Source organism: Hemicordylus capensis, chromosome 3 (genome assembly GCF_027244095.1).
Source record: "Hemicordylus capensis ecotype Gifberg chromosome 3, rHemCap1.1.pri, whole genome shotgun sequence".
Taxonomy (NCBI): Eukaryota; Metazoa; Chordata; class Lepidosauria; order Squamata; family Cordylidae; genus Hemicordylus; species Hemicordylus capensis.
In genome coordinates, this window is record NC_069659.1 from 191845906 (window position 1) to 191864371 (window position 18466).

The 18466-nt window shown below is 41.4% G+C and overlaps 2 protein-coding genes and 1 long non-coding RNA gene across 26 annotated transcripts in view; 2 read left to right on the forward strand and 1 right to left on the reverse strand.

The window, feature by feature from the left end:
- LOC128350452 (WASH complex subunit 2A-like) overlaps positions 1-7056 on the forward strand; it is a 155546-nt gene extending 148490 nt beyond the window's left edge. For 11 of the 12 annotated variants that reach the window (XM_053308812.1, XM_053308817.1, XM_053308805.1 and 8 more), the window contains 3 exons: positions 774-1355; positions 2585-2753; positions 6657-7056. In XM_053308812.1, coding sequence (XP_053164787.1) covers positions 774-1355; positions 2585-2753; positions 6657-6796 — 891 coding nt within the window. In that variant the 3' untranslated portion in view covers positions 6797-7056. The remainder of the gene's footprint in view (positions 1-773; positions 1356-2584; positions 2754-6656) is intronic. The other variant, XM_053308809.1, reaches the window with a different exon arrangement.
- The window catches only part of LOC128350457 (uncharacterized), a 28714-nt gene extending 18086 nt beyond the window's left edge, over positions 1-10628 (reverse strand). For 2 of the 7 annotated variants that reach the window (XR_008319333.1, XR_008319339.1), the window contains exons 1-3: positions 10400-10537; positions 5248-5510; positions 2487-4729 (exon numbers count right to left, since the gene is read on the reverse strand). This is a non-coding gene — a long non-coding RNA (uncharacterized LOC128350457). Of the gene's footprint in view, positions 1-2486; positions 4730-5247; positions 5511-10194; positions 10335-10399 lie in introns of those variants that run through there. The other 5 variants (XR_008319338.1, XR_008319337.1, XR_008319334.1 and 2 more) reach the window with 5 other exon arrangements.
- Positions 10407-18466, forward strand: part of ZFAND4 (zinc finger AN1-type containing 4) — a 58018-nt gene continuing 49958 nt past the window's right edge. The window contains exons 1-3 of one of the 7 annotated variants that reach the window (XM_053308822.1): positions 10665-10981; positions 11149-11199; positions 13238-13537. In XM_053308822.1, the coding sequence (XP_053164797.1) occupies positions 13354-13537 (184 nt within the window). In that variant the 5' untranslated portion in view covers positions 10665-10981; positions 11149-11199; positions 13238-13353. Of the gene's footprint in view, positions 10630-10664; positions 11200-13237; positions 13538-18466 lie in introns of those variants that run through there. The other 6 variants (XM_053308821.1, XM_053308820.1, XM_053308823.1 and 3 more) reach the window with 6 other exon arrangements.

The following is an 18466-nucleotide window of genomic DNA, read 5'->3' on the forward strand; positions in this document are numbered from 1 at the left end:
ATTTTTCCTGCTCTTGCTTTTATTTGTCATGGTTAAGGTTTATGTAGTTTTGCTAGAGAATTTTAGCTCCAATGAAGAGAAGTCCAGTTTTAAGGCAGGAGCTCATGAATAGTGCTGCTAGTTAGTCACTATCTTGGCCCCTCGGGTTTGTTGTTTATATAGCACTGAACTGTACTTGAGCTAGGTAACTGTGATCTGAAAACTTTCAATAAACGGGAAGAAAATGTTACTTTTATACATAGTATAGTGTGTTAGTTTCTTTTACGCACCTATGTCTGTGTGCTATTCTACCCTGTTTGCAAATAAAGAGAGGGGAGAAAGTATATTTTCTATATTATTGCAACCCAGGGAGACTCCCAGGAGTTGAAGATTTGCTCAAAATTAAAATGGGGGAAGAAGTCCTAAGGGAGTAAATTAGGGACAAGAGAGGCAGCATCTTTCCTTAAAGAGAAAGTGCAATGAATAGGAGCAGTTAACTAGTTATACCTTTAATGTTTAACTCCTGTTTGGTGGCAGTGGGATACTAGCCTTTCCCCCCACTTTCCCATAATTGAAGAGAAACAATAATAAAGGAGAATCTTTCATGTTGAAATCTAGCAACTTGTGTTCAACCTGTCTTGAATTTCACAAAGTACAACTTGGTATGTAAAGTGCAATCCATAATACCACACACTGTTGTTTTCTTGCTTTTTAAAAATTACTGTCCTGGGTCTTACTACTAATTGATGTATAAGTGTGCTAGTTGCAACTTCCTATCTTTATTGTAATTGCAGGGCAGAATCAAGATGACTGGGAAACGACCACCTACCAGAACTGCCAGGCGACTAGCTGCCCAAGAGTCCAATGAGAATAAAAAAATCATTGCTGAGGACTCATCCCTGTCTCTCTCAAAGGAAAGCTCTGTGCCCCCAGCCACACTGTATGATGGAAGGTGTAGAGAGCAAAACACTGACAAAGCTAATTTGCCACCATTGATCAACAGCAGTAATCAGCTGTGTGAGACGGATGGGAGCCCTGTCTCAAAATCAACAGCCCTGTTTGATGTAGATGATCTTTTTGAATCTAGCAATTCTTCTACTAACAGCACAGTGTCTAAAGAGGTCTTGCAGTCAAAGGCAAAAGCAAAAATGGAAACTCTGGCAACCCAAGTCCCAAGACCATCTATGCCATTGGCACTGGGTGATCCAAATTGTGAAGTTATCTTCCATCCTGTAAAGCCTTCAAAGAAACCCAGCCCTGTCTCTTTCCTGGAGGACCAAGAGGATCTCTTCACTAATAAAAAAACGGTGAAGAGAAAAGATCCCAAAACCCCTACTCAGTCAAATCAGGACCCTCCAATGAAAGATATTTTTGAGGTAGTATTGGGAAGCTTGTTCCTTCAGACCTAGATTCTGCTTGTTTTATATACAGTTGCTTTTGCTTAGCACCTCTTTGGTGGGGGAAATTACTTACTGGTTTTAGACTGGATTTTTTTCCTGGCCCTACCTGGAGATGCCAGGGATTGAATCTGGGACCTTCTGCATGCAAAGCAGATGTTCTGTCGCTGAACAATGGCCCTATCCCCATGACGAACAAAAACAGAAGAATCAATCTGAAACAATTTCCCAACTACTGTAGTTACAGTAGATGTAATGGAGAAACTCACTCTGTGGTAAAAAGGAATAATGCTCTCTAATTCGTTGTTGTTTTAGATTTTATTGTAGTGTGCAATGTGCTTTAAGATTCTTATCCATCATCCAAAGGTTCATGATAGATAGATAGATAGATAGATAGATAGATAGATAGATAGATAGATAGAGTGAGTTTATTACTGTCATAGACCAGCCAAACCAAAGGTTCATGTGTTCCTGGAGTGGCAAAGAATCAGTTTTCACATGTCATCATTCCACTAATATCTGTGAGTAGGAACTACGTAGGTCAGGTTGGTCTTCCCCCATCACACACACCACTATTATCTGTCCACATAGTTCTGTCTTACAGAAGTTATCAGAGTGGTTGATAACTTGCCACACAGAAGCAGGTCCCATTCTGTTCTCATAATCTGTGAATCTGTCCCAGAATGGGAGTGACTTGCCAAAGGCTGCTTGGTGAGTACACAGCAGATAGGAACATAGGAACATAGGAAACTGCCATATACTGAGTCAGACCATTGATCCATCTAGCTCAGTATTGTCTTCACAGAATGGCAGAGGCTTCTCCAAGGTTGCAGGCAGGAATCTCCCTCAGCCCCATCCTGGAGAAGCCAGGGAGGGAACTTGAAACCTTCTGCTCTTCCCAGAGCGGCTTCATCCCCTGAGGGGAATATCTTGCAGTGCTCACACATCAAGTCTCCAATTCATATGCAACCAGGGCAGACCCTGCTTAGCTATGGGGACAAGTCATGCTTGCTACCACAAGACCAGCTCTCCTCCCACAGATTTGGATATGTGATTTGGACCTGCTTCTTCCAAGTTCAAAGTATTAGCTAGTGCACATAATTTACTTACCTAACCGGCATGTTTACAAGATAAAATGAGTAGCCAGGAAGAGGATATGTGGTTATAAACACCTCCCTTATACTGAAGCTTCACTTTCTTTGTTCAAGGATGATATATTTGCATCAGAAGCTGTTAAGCTGCCTGTCAAAACAAAAGAACTGGAAGTAAATCTTTTTGATGATGATGTTGACATCTTTGCTGATCTTGCTGTAAAACCTAAAGAAAGGAGTGCCAAGAAGAAGATGGAAGCTAAATCTATATTTGATGAAGACACAGGTAAATAATTTAAGTAGTTAGGTCTGCAAAACCATTGCAAGAGCTGTTTCTTTAGCCAAGTGATAAGAACATCTATACTGTGACATATAGCTGGTGGCATATACTTAGTAAATTAGCCTAGAAAACGGTGAGAAATTTCTCTGGTTTGTCAAGAAGGTTGTGCACATTTCTAGGTTTTCAGAGGAATATTTTGGTAGGAGTTATATACACAAAAAATGGATGTTCAGCAATCTGAAGATTAAACAAATAGAATGTGAATATGTTATTGAAAGCAGTGGGGAAAGGCACATCACACATAGTTATGTGGAAGCCCAGAAGTCACACTGAACTTAATGGGACTTTAAGAAGTTTTCCAGATGGAGAGGTTTATTGCATAAGGAAGTGTGATAAATACAAAGCAGAGTTGACAAGCGCTATTCACATGGACTGCCTCTCTTTCCACATTTCCCCACTTCTTCCTTCCACACAGGTAGCTTTCATATTAAAAACATGTGTTTCAACTCCCCGCCTCCCTCCACTTGCCCACTGCTATCCATTCTTTTTGGAATCCCCAACACATTTCCCCTCCCATTGCCTGTGCATCACTTTATTGCTACAAACAAAGGGAGCTCCCTGTTTGATTGGCAGAGAATTTGCTCTAAGCCACAGGAACCATTTTTTTTCCTGTCCAGCTGCAGCAGGGATTTATCGATGCGTCACCAGATGGCAGCAGCGGGCTGTCATCAGTGAGCTGTCCAACTAAATCCAGTGGCTGCACCCTCACTTAATGGCAATTTGTCAGGCTGCAGTTTTACATCTGCACTGTCACCAAATAGTTTGTTCAGCTGCAGTATCTGCGACTACACCTTCACCAATAATTTCAGACCAATATGTGCCAATTTAACTGGAAGCCCAGGTGTCCTGTCCTTTCCTTTCTAGTTCCTCTCTTTGGAGAGGGGCTGCCTACACTGGATTGCTTATTTGAATTGCTCCTAACCTGTTATGTCATGCTGCAGCCAAAAGGCTGTACCGTCAGTGTCAAGCTGCACCCTCACCTTTGTAAACCCTGCACCGTCCCCTTTATCAGGCTGCTGACCCAGTTAGAGGTAGCACCGTCACAGTCAGGCTACAACCAGAGGGCTGTACCACCACAATCAGGCTGCTCACCCAGTTAAGTGTAACACCATCACTTTGTTGGATTTTACTGCTATGGTTGGGCTAGCACCTAAGAAGTGCTCCCAATTGGACTGCTGCAAATCTGTCCTAGCTAAGGGCTCAGCCACTGTGAGACTACTCCACCTGTACTGTCAGGCTGCAGTCTAAATACTGCACCATCACTGCAGACTTACAGAGTCTGCAGCAGAAAGACACCTTTATGTGGAGTTCATCCATCCCATAGGTGTGTGAGGAGAGAGGCAAAGACCAAACCAGGAATTGTCTTTTGGTACTTTTACTGAAGAAAATATGGGGCATACAGAAAAGAGGCTAGGCAAGCAGGCTAAAGTCCCTAAATTGTCAGATTACAATTCTGAAGGGAGGGGAATGTAAGAAGGATGGGGAATTTGAAGGAGAAAGCGAGGGAGAAGTTTAGGAGAAAAGTCCAATTCAAAACATTGCAGGACTTGATCAATTGGCCAGATTGATTGAATCAATCACAACAGTGGTGCTGTTGATTGTAGAGTCAAAGCAAAGAGATGTGCAGAGTAGCTGGGGAGCAAAGTAAAGCAACACATGTGTTGGAGAGAAGCTATCAAGGTGGGCTTGCTTCAGTCTGGCTTCCCAGCCCTAGATCCAGAACAGTTATACCTGTGGTTCTTTTGATGCTTCTTTGGTTCAATCAGCTCTTAGGCCATCAGGTCAGTCCAATTTGAGCTGGACATTCAGATGCACTGGTATACCCAAATTCAGAATTCTGGCCCAGGTGTTATCATTCCTCTGCCACCCTGACTCCAACATGTCTTCGACCCTGGTTCCTTATCACCCACACTATGTTAAAGCTGTAGAAAGACAGATAGATGTAGTAGCCTCTATTCATTAAATAGACTAGAAGAAGAAACATTCAGAATATCTTTGACTCAAATGCTTTTGCCAAAGTCACCACCATCTGTATCTGAGGTTGTCAACTTATTTAATGCCATGAGCAATGGGTTCTATAACTTTTCTTTGACCTACCCTTCCTCCAGGTAATTATGGCTTTAACAGGAAACTGTCAGAAAAGCTAGTAATTGGCTGCCACATCTCTAAAATGACCCTTTATACTTTGTTTTTAGTCCTCTGAGTGCCTGGGTGTGGGAGGTTCCTCTGGCTTCTTCTATAAAACCAAAATATCTGCTTACCAGTAGCTTGGTAGAGTATTTAAGAGTATAGGTATAAACACAGAGGGTTAAAATCCAGAGGCAAATTAGTGAAATTAATACATAGTTGGGTTTCTTAAGAAATTAAATCTTGCAGAATTCAAAAAATAAAATAATATTCTAGAAGACACTGTGTTCTGGAAGGCAGAGTGCATACTTACCTGAATTAGAATTATAGCAGTTAAAGTGCATTTCCAAGTTGCATCCAAGTGCCAAACTACACATTACATTAATTGCATCATTAGTTCTGGTGTGCTTGTTTTTTGTTAGGTAAGTAGCACTTATAGGGATGGGATTGGGACTACAGCACGGTCAAAGGGTTATTACTTCTCTACCCCACACTGCAAATCTGATTCTGATACAGGTTGAGTATCCCTCATCTGGACATCCGAAATCTGGAATGCTCCAAAATCTGGACACCACGCTGTAACAAAAACAAAAAACAAAACACCTCAGCTCACAGATTCCCAATTTTGCTGCTTTTAAACATGAGGTCAAAACTTACTTATTAACTTACTTATTTCAGAAGGCTACACACATCTCATCTCCCTCATTGCCCACCCGGGACAGTTCTCCCCTGGTTCCGTCGTCCCAAGCCCACTCCCTGCTTTCCTCCCTTTCATCGCCTCTCCCCGCGGCTCTGGGGTCCCCCACACACCCCACCTACATTGGCAACCACCAAGTTCTCTTCTTCAAAGTGGGGCTGCAGATCCCGCGGGCAGGAAAAGACACAAAGGCTCCTTTCTCGGAGGAGGGGTCGGAAGGGAAGTTGCCATGCCGAATGTTTCTTCCCAGTCACCTCTCTAGGAACCTGGACTCCCTCAGGTTAGCCCTTAAACTGGCCTTCCCCTGGCAGGAGGCAGCAAAGGGGGCTCCTTGACTTGCAAGAGAGAGCAAATATGCCAAAATCCGGAAAAATTCAAAATCTAGAACACTTCTGGTCACAAGCAGGGATACTCAACTTGTAGATTCTTCCCTATTGCCCTGTGACTGATATTTGCCAAACAAAACAACTACAAAACATGTCTGAGGCCAGTAGTTCAAATTATATCAGGGTCAATGCTGCTTCCCATTTTTCTCAAGCACATGTTGACGTATAGAACGCAGAAACAGGAAGAGAAATTGTCCAATCTTGTCTTCTCTAAACAAATTTCCTGGAAAACACTTTAATGAAGAAATACGGTTTTAGGCTTGGCGGCAGCGTGGAGGTGGGGTGTGACTATGTGGACTAATCTCTTTCAAATTCATAGGGGTTTTTTTGAAAAGCTAAGCAGGAAAGCCAGTACAGGAGGGCTTTCTCATTATTTATGCTAATTTAACTATGTCGTTGTAAGAAGAGCATCTAATCTTTAACTATATAGGGCTAGTCTGACCAGAAATTGGAAAGTTTTGTTGTGCTAGATGAGGAAATACTCTTGGGACTCACTCTTGAAATCTAATTCAGTAATGTCAAGCTGGCCAAACCTTAGAAATCATGGCCAATATAACTGAAGTTTATTATATTTGCAGATGTTTTCAGTGAAATCACCATGTATATCCTTCTCCTTTTCAATGTTTTTATTTTCTCTAGATGATATCTTCTCACCAAGCAGTCAGTCCAAGACATCAACCAAAAAGGCCCTATCATTTCAGACAGTTTCAGAAACTAAAACTGAATTCAGAGCGTCAAGCTCCTTTGAAGACCCACTTAATGCATTTGAAGACCAGTAAAGATGTGACTGCTGACTCTTCTGTAACCCTTATTTTGCCCAGCACTAATTCTCTTGCTTCCTAATCAAACAGCTGTGAATATTCCTAGACTCACATACCTAAATATTTTCCCTTCATCAGATAGCATTGTAAACACAATCTCAACAAGCTTTAGCAATCCTGTTCTGATTAGCTTCTCCAGTCCCTTGCTGATGTAATCTATTGTACAAAGTATAAATTTTATTAAGAATCATTGATAAATGGCATTTGTGAAACTGTTACATTATTCTTGTTTTATTTCATTCTCTGTTGTTTTTAAAAATTCCAAAGCGGAAAGCAAACCTAAGAGTTCATCTTTTTGGAGTTAATTTCATTATTGGGTAACCTATTTGCTACCATTGACCTTGCTTACTAATAGGGATAGGGTAGTTTTTGCTCTTGTTACAAGGGGTGGGATCAAGCCTTCCATGCAGGGGTGTTCCCTGCCTGATTATGGTACTTCCATGAGGCTGTGATATCATGTTAGCTGCTTGCTTTTGCCTTGTTGGCAGTACTTAGGATAGGTGAGCAAAAAACTCTAGTAATCAATCCCTGACTGATGGACATCTTCTTAAAGCTGTGTACTATTTCAAGATCCAAGGAATTGGTCCTGATCACCACTAACACCCTTCATTTCCCTTTCCTCCTTTCTTCACATATCTCCCCTGACATACCACCCTGACACTTACTATTAGGCCAATTCACATGATCCTAAACAGACAGGGTAGGAGAGCTGTGTTTGCTCCCCATCCTCAGTGGTGTGAACTCAAAAAGCAAGGTAGGAGGAATGGAGAGTGATTGCGAGGCAGGAGCTGGGCTGGATGGCTTTTCGTCCACCCTCGGTAAAGTGCTGGGGAAAGAATGTGGATAGGACATGCCAGTCCTATCTGGCTCCTGCCTCCCACACAATCGCTCTCCTGTCGTCCTACCTTGTATTTTGAGTTCACATGACCATAGTTCCTACCTTGGCTGGATACTCCTCTGATCCTGTTTAGGGTTGTGTGGTGGCCTAGGTTTTTTGGTATGTTAAAATGTGGGCAAAGTATATGGAAAGGACAGATTACTCACTGTATTGCATAATGGGAAATGAGGATTATATGTTATCTACTAAATGTCATCCAAAATTCTATTTTTGATAGAATGGTACTTCAAATGGACTGGAATGATGGGTCAGCCATGAAGGCAAAGAATCAAGTAAAGCATGAACATAGGCTTCACCAGTCTGTCTTCCCAATTTCTTTCCTCCCACCCACATTTGCCCCCATCTGGTGAAGCAGGGATCTTGTTTCCCTTCAGTCTGTTAAGCAATCAGTACTAGCCAGTTGTGTCTATATGCTGCTCTCTACTGATGGGGTTTGCTGGCAGAATGAGGACAGCACATGTGCACAGCCCTTGAACCCCTACCAATTTTGGATGGAGGTAAAAAGATCATTCTGGCCTCTCCCCCCCCCCCCTTTTTTTTAATTGCCAAGTGCAAGTTATGCTCCCAAGATGTTTGCACCTGGGCACCACACTGTAGAAGGAGAAGGTAATAGGCAGGTTAAAAATTCCCTGTCAATAATAGTTGAAATTAAGTCAAAAGAAATTAAGTCAAGCAGAAATTGACTTACATTAAATAACTTGTAAACTGCAGCTTAAGTTTCCATTGATGAGAGACAAAACATTAGAAGTGAACAACCTTTGTTCATTTTCCATTATTTTAAAACATTGGTAGCAATATTATAAATTTATTTAAAGATAACTTAATGCTGAAGGCCCTATCTGAAATGTTATGGAAAGCCTTTAAAGGAGCAATTGGAGGTCTATTAAGTCAGAAACAACTTTATTCTGAAAAAAAGTAGCAAAGTTGATCACTGAGGCCCCAGTGGCCCCAGTCTAGCACTCAGGGAGTTGCTAATATGTTTGGAGGTTCTGCAGATCTGGAATTTGGAAATGACCCATGAAGTTGATATGATTGCTCCTAGTTGATATGATTGCTCTCTTCAGCTTATTAGAGCTGAGTTGGTTCTATGATTAACCATGGAGCTGTGAGCAATAAAACAGTAGACAGCACTAGAACAGTAGTGGAGGAAAAGCGCTCAGTCAAATAGAGACCAAATAGAGACCAAAGCCCAATCAAATAGAGACCAAAGCCCATTATTGTGGTGGTGATGGTGGTAAAAATAACTTTTCTACCATGATTGTGTCCACACAGTGTCATCCGCTGTCCCCTTTCCAGATGGTGACAGGCCTGCTTCAGCTTAGTCCCCCAAGGGCAGTTGGTGGCCCACTATGCCAGTTTGTGAAAGACTTTGAAGATCAAATCATTTGTACTCATTCTGGTGAATTTCACAAACTATGTGTTTGAGGTGTCCCTACACCTATATCAAATTTGGTTCAAATCGGTTAGGCAGTTCACAAGTTAGACAACTTGTGCCTCAAACGATTATGTGTCTGCCGTCTTGAAGCGGGGTGGATGACATCATCACAAACTCTGCCGTTCAGGTGTCCCTACAACTGTACCCGATTTTGTTAATATTGCTCTAGACATTGTGAAGTTGATATAAGAGGGGGACACACATGGAATAGCAGGTGCTCTCATAAGCCTACTGGAAAGTAGGTTTAAAAAGCAAGGGACAGTCTGGGAGCAAGAAGGGTGGAGCAGATAGGCTCTGAGAATATCAGTCTACCAATCACAGAAAGCCAGATCACACAAAGAGACAAATAAGACCCTTCCTCACTGTCACTACTCTTCCTAATTCCCCATGGTCATTATGATAAAAGATGCCAAGAGTCAGTGCTCCTGAAATTGCACCTGTAACACAAAATATTTGCAGGAAAAGTGTTAATTACCCCTCCCTCAGCAGTGCTATGCCACCTAATGGCGCAGCAAAGAGGTAATCTGCCTAGTTGGTTTGAATCCCTGCTGGTGTGTTTCCCAGAATATGGGAAACTCCTATATCGGGCAGCAGCGATATAGTAAGGGGCTGAAAGGCATCATTTCATACTGAGCAGGAGACGTCAATGGTAAAACCCCTCCTGTATTCTGCCTAGAAAACCACATGGCTCTATGGCCCCGGGAATCAACTTAACAGTTCTCATTTCTCATAGAAAGAACATTTGGAGTAGCAGGGCTTTGTTAATAGTGGCTGGCGTCCAGACTACTCGTAAGTAGTTCCACTGAAATGAATGTGACAATAGTTAATGACGAATTTGTCCCATTAATTTCAACAGGACTACTCAGTATTAGTCAGCCAGTGCTTTAAAAATGTGGTTGTGTGGATATGGAAAATATTGCCAGAATCCACTCCGCATTACGTTACTTCTGGTTAGTGGCTGGCTTGGATTTCTATCCCGAAATTTCCCGTACAACTTCTGCTCTCGCGTTCTTGCCCCCACACCTTTGTAGATTTACACGCAGCTTTCGCCTCCAGTAAAACGTCAGATGAGAACTCTTGTGTCAGACGACACTCTTGAAGCTTGGCCGTTTTCCCCCTAAAAGCTTATGCTACAATAAATCTGCTAGTTTTTAGGATGCCACAAGACTTTCCTGTTTTTCAAACGTCTACAAGGAAGAACCCCGGCCGGTACCATCGTTCGAACTACCTTTCCCAGCAGTGTTTGTGGCCGTCAATACCACTTACGCAGCAAGGGCGTAACTAACAATGACAAGAAACTACATCCGGGATCCCCTCATTGTGTACCCGAGTAACGACCTACAACAAACCCGACGCTCTGAAGGAGTCGACATGAGCGCTTGGCCTGCCTTGCGTAAGTGGGCAAACCTCCTCCCGCTGCTCGTGCACGGAGACGCCTGGTGATTGGACGGCTGTTAGGTGAGAGCGACCTTCTGAGTGGTTCGGCAAAGATCCTCTTTTTTTAGCGTCACAAACGCTCCATAAATGTGTGCGAGAAAAAGGAGGCAGTGGCTCGGGAGGAGTTACTCACGGGGGTGTCTGCCTCTGTCTCCCTTTGGGCTTGTCCTCCGCTCAGCTTTCTCGTGATGGCTGCGCCCCTCACGGCGGGACCTCTGCCACTGTGAGGAAGAGGCAGCGCGTAGGCCAAGCCTGTCTCGCAGAGCCCGTGGAGGGGGTGTAGGTGGCGACTGTGATGAGCGGCGGGCGGGTGGCAGGTGAGGGAGGCGAGGAATCCTTCTAAACGCCCGCGCCCTCCTGCTGCCCTAGGGAGGTACAGGCTGCTGATGTATCCGCTTCTTCGTAGATGAACTGAGACTAATTCCAATGGAGAGTCATATATGATAATTATAGGAACATCGTTTTACTCATTAGGAATCGCTTTTAAGGAGTCGCCCATAATAATCGTGTTTTATTTTCTGACTGTCCACTACTGTGCAGGTTTATATTTGGAGTTAATCCCTCTTCGCTCAGCTGGGGCTTAACGCTCAGGTCAGTGGGCCTCCGCATTCAGCCTGAGGGTAGTTAAAGGGTTGTGAGCCTTGCAAACAGCCTTATAGGGTCGCCAAGTATTATTACCCATGCATTGTAGATGAAAGAGTCGAGCCTGAGACTTACAGCTTGCCCAAGGCACACCTAATGATTTTTATCTAGTTTGGTACTATCCAAAGTGTACCCTTTTAAAAAATCCTTTTCCCCCAAATTCTATTTATAACTTTGTTCTCTGTTTAAATTCCTTGTCATGATTGTTACAGGTAACAAAAAAACCCTTAGTAAGCTATTGATATTACATAAGCTTCATTGATCTGAGATTTTGTGGCACTGCTTGGATGCAACTGCTTCACAACAACTTTCATTTCAAGGCCCCATTTATCAGGATGTTTCAGTGGATCTGGGAGATATGTGTTGAATTGTGCGTGATGAAGCATTTACATTGCTATGTTCTCAGAAGTGCAAATAGCTTATTCTTGTTCCAGACATGGCTTAGACTCAAGCCACATCCTCACAGCACTAGTTTAGTTGATGATCCAATGAAATGTTTGGACATAACTCCTGCTAACTTGGCAGAGAGGACCCTTTCAGAGCAGTGGCTTTCTTATATTTAGCAAGAGGAGAGCAGTTGTCTCTGTTCAACCTAATAGTCCCATTGACTGTTGCTGATGTCTTTGTGTTTCTTTTTAGATAGTCCTCTTGGAACAGAGATCTATTCTCTCATTTCTTCTGCTATATAAATCACTTTGAAAACACATGTTTGTTGAAAAGCAGTACTCTAAAAAGCTTATGTTTAATTATTAAGCATTAATAAGCTTGTTGGACACAGTGGCTAATATTTCTGAGTAAACATACCTAGGATTGGGCTGTTAGAGCTAAGTTGCACATGTCTCTGGCATGGTTAAAATATGTTCACTTACTTTAAGCTGTGTCATGTGACTGCATGCAGTAGTCTGTATAGAGCATCTTTCTGTACACTCTTGTGAATGGGGAATTTGAACTTTTGCAGTGTGGTGCCCACAATTGACAGTCCTCTGACCATTGTCACAGCTTATAATTGTATGACTTCAGGCCCAAAACAAGAGCCATAGGTGAGGTATCCCAGGTTTCTGAAGGCCTGAACTTATCTGGCTTTTAAAAGGAGAGGAGATGCAAGACAGGAACATATTGATGCTAAAAAAACCTTAAAAACCAATTAAAATGTTAGGAAATGAATGCCTTTAACAAGCAGTTTTCCATAGCACCACACCCCTATCTTTGAACCAAGCTAGCACACACCTTGTTCTTATTTTTGTTTGCCAAGCAATAAAACTAAAAACAAACATCTCCCCAGTCTGTCGGATATGCTGCCTTACAAAAAAGGGAAGGGAAACCTGCAAAATCCAAAAGAATCCAGCTTCCTGTCTTTCAAACTTGTGTATTAACTTTGTGGTTCCTGAGAGTAAATTATGGTACATGTTTTTGAAACGCACCTCTTGCTTGACTTTATTAGGAGTGCTTGCCCATTATTTGTGATTGTGTAGTATTCTATTTAAGTACTTTTAAGTAAATAGTTATTCCTGTAGATACAAATAAAACAATACATGTTTGAGATACGCTCTTGTAGGATGCTTATTCTGTTTTCTGTTAGCACACACTGTGTGCTGAAAACCTTTAGTTTCCCTCTGTTCTTCAGCACTATACAACAGAAGCCATGGAGGGTGGGAGGGTTGTGCTTCACATAGTTCTACTATTGTATGTAAGCATAGCTTAGACAGATATCACTTCTTGGTCAAATAATGGAACAAACAGTTAATATTTTGAGAAATGATTGCACAAATGCACCCCATTAGAAATGTGAACAAGGCCTCCTCTGATGTGCACATTATTGTTGGGTAAATGGTCTTGTATCAAAAGTGAAGTTCAGAAGTCCCCCCCCCTTTTTTTTTGTTTCTAAACAACCAATTGTTTTGGTTTGATTTCTAAACAACTCTTGTGTGACTGTGCTTTAATGTTAGTTTCTCAAATACCATGGCTTCTGATCTTGTGTGTGTCTTAGGTGCAAACTTTGAAAAATGAACAGCAGCACACATTTTCCGAGTTTAGAGCTTATTTGGCTTAAAGCTCGACGCTTCGCAGCTGACTTTCCCACAAGGTGTCCTTAAAGTATTGAGAATGGCCAGCAAGAAAGAACCTCCTTTCTTCAATGAGGATAACATGGGACCGTTTCATTACAAACTTCCTTTCTATGAGACAATGGAGCTCTTCATCGAAACTCTCACAGGAACATGCTTTGAGTTGCGAGTATCTCCTTTTGAAACAGTTATGTCTGTGAAAGCTAAAATCCAGAGATTGGAAGGTATCTGCTCCCTTTTTATATATTTATTTTAAGATTATCTATCTATCTATCTATCTATCTATCTATATACACACATATATTCTTTATATAGATAGAGAGCCAGCGTGATGTAGTGGTTAGAGTGCTGGACTAGGACCGGGGAGGCCCGAGTACAAATCCCCATTCAGCCATGATATTTAGGGACATAGGAAACTGCCATATACTGAGTCAGACCATTGGTCTATCTAGCTCAGTATTGTCTTCACAGACTGTCAGCGGCTTCTCCAAGGTTGCAGGCAGGAATCTCTCTCAGCCCTATCTTGGAGAAGCCAGGGAGGGAACTTGAAACCTTCTGCTCTTCCCAGAGCGGCTTCATCCCCTGAGGGGAATATCTTGCAGTGCTCACACATCAAGTCTCCAATTCATATGCAACCAGGGCAGACCCTGCTTAGCTATGGGGACAAGTCATGCTTGCTACCACAAGACCAGCTCTCCTCTCCATACTTGCTGTATGACTCTGGGCCAGTCACTTCTCTCTCAGCCTAACCTACTTCTCAGGGTTGTTGTCAGGAGAAACTTAAGTATGTAGTACACCGCTCTGAGCTCCTTGAAGGAAGAGCGGGATATAAAATGTAAAAAGTAATAAAAATAAATAAATAAATTTACTTATTTATTTTTATATTTATATCTCACTCTTTCTTTTGTGTACTTGTTTATATTTATCTTCACAACAATCCTGTGAGACATATCTCTTTAACAGTGATGAATAAAGAAACTAGCGAGACTTGCTTAAAAGTGGTATGAAATACCTAGTTTAGTAAAAATCTTAAAACTTGTTACATAGGAAACTGCCATATACTGAATCAGACCATTGGTCTGTCTAGCTCAGCATTGTCTTCACAGACTGGCAGCTCTCCAAGGTTGCAGGCAGGAATCTCAGCCGTATCTTGGAGATAGGTCTATCCTAAAAGGTCTATTTGAACATAACTTTTTATTGGTACAGGCTCTTGGCTAACTCTTCAGACTTTTAGCAAAGTCTCTAGCTGAAATATTAAAATGAACTTGTTTGATTTTTTTTTGCCCTGACTGGCCATTTAAATCAAGTATAATTACCATTCTGTGTGGGAATGTCTGTTAGTGGATGGATTTTTGGTAGGTACTACTTTCTCACTGAATAGACTTCTACCCACACCCCCACATCCTTGCAGTGAATGTGAGATGTATGGCACCACTTCCAGAATTCTGCAGCTCAAGAAATATGGCACATAAAGAGTGACTGTTGCCAAATTCATGCTTAAGGTCATGAAAACAATTATCATGACTGTCAAATCAGTTGTAATAAACAGATGTATATGTCAGGTTTTATGCTTCATATCTACTTTTCATAAATAACTATAGAATATTTTAGACCAAATGAACAGTTAGTAAACATTTACATTCATCACTGAGAATCAGTTATTGTAGAAATATATCTTCATATTTAGTTTTCTATATATGACTGTTGTTTTCAGAGCCGTGCAGGCCTAAAAGAGCCTTCAGATAATTATCCAGATTAACTTTAATAAGTGCCAAATACACAGCTTTAGTCATTCAACCAAAATTAGATAATAAAACAGCTGGTAACACTGCATGCTTGTCACCTCAGAAATGTTTGGTTAAAAGTTTTCTGCACATGGGGAAGCAAAGAACTGCATGTAAAAGGAAGGAGTTTGCACCATTACTGGTTTTGGATGATATGTTAAATTGTTTCGTTCTTGCTTGTACAAGAATGTGCATGTTTGCGTTTCACATTTCCACAGTATATCTTATCAATAAATTCTAGAAGACATGTAAGAACGGGCTCTGGTGGATTAGTGTCTCATTCAAAAACTTGAAGACCATCTATGATCTCTTGTTTCTACACTTGTGCACCATCAAGGTACCATCAGTTGTGTACCATCAAGTTTGATGTGAGAGAGCATCAAAGTGGTACATGCTTAGGGTATGAAAAGTGACTTTTTTTTCTGCCAGAGTTCGTGGCAATATGAGGGATGAGCCTTCATTAATAGTTTGCCGCAACTGGGAGTGGGGCTTGGAGGCAGATATTCCTGTTACATCAATGTCCATATACCATGATTTCAGGCATTGCATTGGAGGCCCTGATGTACATGTAAGAAATATTGGCCTCATCCAAAGTTCCATGCAGGTATGGGTTTTGATAGTGTTGTGCTTCAATATGTATGTTTTCCATTTTCTTATTGGTAAACTAGAAAATTTATACCCCACTTCTCCCCAAGATTTAGAATGGCTTAATGTTAATACATAAACTATATTTTATTGCCAGTACACATCCTTTAGTTTCTTCATGAAGACTGTCTTATAATAAATTCAGTACAACTTGTCCCATTGGACAAATCTCCAGTTTTTTAGTTCACCCAGGCAAGGACGCTGTTGGGTGATTCTTCATTGACTTCAAGAGTGCTGTGGAGGGGCCTAATTTATTATTAGCTCTCTGCAGAATCTTAAGTGTACAGTCTTACTGGAGAGATGAGCTTCAACAAGCACTTTCATCTGTGTGTATATCTTGCTTCCCCCCACCAATAAAGCACAATCAACTGCGGATTTCTTTGATACATTAAAACTCTCCCTAGAAATTGTATTTTTCTCAGACTTTCTTCATGCTAGCTCTCATGATTGTGGTACTGGTTTGTAAATATCTATATCTGAGTTAATGTCTAGGAAATCATTGTCTCCCTGGAGCTTCATGGGAGCTCTACCATAACTGGCAGAAGTTAGTATTGTTTATATTACCTTTTTGGAATGGATAACATCACTATTCTGGTAATCACACAAGTATGCCAAATCACAAGAACTGTGATGCAGGATTTAAGAAGCTACCAAGTCAATATCAAGTGTTTTCATTGTTATGAAATACTGAAGTCTTTCACTTCACATTTTGTGTAAACCCTGCATTTAATCTTTAATCAGATCATGCTTTGGCACAACCCAGGTCCGCATATCCTGTTGCAACTAATCCTAACTTTGCATTGCATATTCTTCTTCTCTTGCCCCCACTACCCTTCCCTTTATCTCTCGTCTCCCTTGTGCCTCATTACTAGACTGTGAGCAGGGACCTGTCCTTTCATCTATTGTAAAAGCACCATGCTGACACAATTTTATTTAGGCACGGTTTCACGGTAATGAATATACCTGGACATAATTTGCTCTTAGGTGCATGCTTTGGTTTCATTATAGTTGATTTCAGTAATCTCTGAAGCATGTCCAATGCCAAATACAGCTACTTTCACTACATTTTGAAAGTTGTTAAATGTATCGCAGATATGTCTTGAACTCCTAGCATAGTTGTCTGTAGTGATAAAGGTTACTTATCTGTTGGCTACACTTCTTTCTATGACATCACATGCCTCTTCTCATCCACTGCTAGATGACATCTTTAAGCACTGGGGTTGGCACAAACCTATGTTGGGAAGAATTGTTTTCTAACTGCTCTTGTTCAATAACACAAGCTTTTAAATCTTCCATGTGTTTGCTTCTGCTTTTAAAGCTTTCATGCTTTCACTTTAACAGAAAACTGTACACGATAAAACTTCAAAAAAAGAGAAATATCGGTTGCTGTTTTAAATGTATAATGTAACCAAAGTTAAGGTTTACAAAGTAGCAGTAAAATAGTCTGGATAGATTTTAACCGTCAAGGAAAACCCTCAAGCAAAATTGGTCCCATATAGCCCAGCAACAATTTCAAACAATGTCTTAACTACTTAAGCTCTGTTTCATGCAAATCAAATAAGCTAACTCCATTTTCAGTGAATTACCTGGAAAACATGGTAATGGACACCATATTCACAACTGTACCATTTTTCATGAAATATGGAATCTTGACTAGTCAATATTTCCCAGGTCCTCCTCGCCCACTCTCCTTTTGAAGTGTGGAAGGAGGATCTGGGAAATACTGACCCATCAGCTTGATGCCAATAGCTAGTAAGATCCTAAAACAGATTCTTAAGCAGTTGCCTTGTAAGCTCTTTAAGATAGGGACGACACTTGCTTATCTCCAGGAGCTTTTCCAGACAGCAGGCTTTACTGCAGGTTTTCTGGTAGGCTTTACTGCGAGTTTGAAGTCGTCCCCCCCCCCCAGGATACAAAAAGTGGATGTTTTTACCCCTGATATAAATCAGGCTACACTCTTATCACGTAAGGGAAAAACCCAAATTGTGCGTGTGAAATGGTCCCTGATAGCCTGCAGGGACTTCAGGGTAAATTTGGCTGAAATGTGAGCTAAAAGCCAGGTGTGAAAAACTTCCAGTCTTCTGACATTTCACCTTTTCTCCAGAAGCTCTCAGAAACTGAAGACATCTGAGATCACATCTGCAAGTGCCTTATTTATATCTATTTATATCTTAGGGTAATCTGGACCTGGGCACAAACTCAAAGTAGCTAGGAGTTCTCTTGTTTTGATGGGTGATGCTCTCCTTCGTTCAGTTAGGCTACACTTTCATTGTGGAAGAAGGTTCAAAATAGGAGTTAGTATGTTTTGCCTTGACACTCATTCTTTTTTATCCTAAAAAAAATAAAAACTGCAAGGCGTTTTGTGGTTTACAATTTGTTCATTTCTTCCCCAGTACCCCACCCTCCCCTCTTGCTGTCATTCATTACTACTTTCTCCTTTGGTCAAAAAAGTTCTTGTCTTCGGGCATATCTTTCAAGACACTGCTTATTTTGAGCATTGGCTGTCTTGACATCTTTCTATAGTTTGGACTTCCTTTTTCACGGTCTCTGTGCTGTTCACACTCCTGGGTTTCTTCTGCAACTCTGCAGTATCTTCAGGAACATTGTAAAGCTTTCCCTCAGGATTTTTGATGCAAGTCCCATCCTTTTTAGTGTTCCTGTAGTAAGTGCAGCTCGCACCATTCTCAGATATTTGTCCACCACCACAGCAGAAGCTGTCTCTTG